We start from the raw sequence: 878 nt of genomic DNA, 5'->3' as shown, positions 1-878 counted from the left end.
CAGGGGTCTCCCCCCCATTGAAAGGGGTACACCAGGGGTCTCCCCCCCATTGAAAGGGGTACACCAGGGGTCTCCCCCCCATTGAAAGGGGTACATCCCCCCCCCCTCCTCCAAATGTCAGAAAGAGACCACAGGCCACTCTAACATAATAGGGGAGACAAACCATGGCGCCCTCACCCGCCTCATACATAGGGGGCGCCACAGGCCCCCCTCATCCTCATAGTAACAGGTACTTTGCAGGCCTTTCTGTCCCACCATATTATGGAGCTGGTCCCACAAGTGCCCTGGGCCCGCCATAGTAGAAAGCGCAGCACGTGTCTCCGTCTCCCCCAGTGTAAAAGCACACCCCAGGCCTCCCTCACCTTCCTTATCTTCCAGCGGTTCCTCTGCCTCCCGCTTTATTTTCTTCCCCGCTTCCATCCTCCGGTCCCTACGCCACAATGCGTGCCGAGCCTCGCTGTGACTACAACTCCGCCCCCATCGCAAGGGAGGTATTGATTGGTGATCATGAAACGAGAACGAGGCTCCAGATGAAAGTTCGTGATTGGCTACTTTTTTGAAGGGTTTGGTTTCTAGTAGGCAATCATTAGAAAAAAGCAACTGTAACAAATCAGCACGAGGTCTGTGCGCTGCTTCGTAGCCAATTAGCGAGAACAGCGAGGGATACCGGAGCCAATCAGGAGTCAGAGCGCTGAAGCTGGCCGTGAGGAAAACGGCAGTATGGAGGAGGAAGCGGAACACCGGGCCAGGTCCGCGCCTGGCGGGCGGTTGGATATGAGTCACGGCTTTGTCCATCACATTCGTCGGAACCAGAAAGCACGGTGAGAGGAAAGATCTCATCTATCCATCAATCCATCAATGGCAGCAGGGTATTAGTA

At 55.5% G+C, this 878-nt stretch overlaps 2 protein-coding genes across 2 annotated transcripts in view; one reads left to right on the top strand and one right to left on the bottom strand.

Annotated features, from left to right (window-relative positions):
- The window catches only part of USP39 (ubiquitin specific peptidase 39), a 13,857-nt gene extending 13,387 nt beyond the window's left edge, over nucleotides 1–470 (bottom strand). The window contains exon 1 of the mRNA XM_072402889.1: nucleotides 363–470. Within this exon, the coding sequence (XP_072258990.1) occupies nucleotides 363–420 (58 nt within the window). The 5' untranslated portion in view covers nucleotides 421–470. The remainder of the gene's footprint in view (nucleotides 1–362) is intronic.
- An 83-nt stretch (nucleotides 471–553) lies between these two features.
- C2H2orf68 (chromosome 2 C2orf68 homolog) overlaps nucleotides 554–878 on the top strand; it is a gene marked incomplete in the record, with an annotated part of 4,499 nt that continues 4,174 nt past the window's right edge. The window contains 1 exon segment of the mRNA XM_072402887.1: nucleotides 554–821. Coding sequence (XP_072258988.1) covers nucleotides 721–821 — 101 coding nt within the window.

This window comes from Pyxicephalus adspersus, chromosome 2, assembly GCF_032062135.1.
Source record: "Pyxicephalus adspersus chromosome 2, UCB_Pads_2.0, whole genome shotgun sequence".
In the NCBI taxonomy this organism is placed as follows: Eukaryota; Metazoa; Chordata; class Amphibia; order Anura; family Pyxicephalidae; genus Pyxicephalus; species Pyxicephalus adspersus.
The sequence above is the reverse complement of the archived record's forward strand: the minus strand, read 5'-3'. Positions and strand labels throughout refer to the sequence as shown.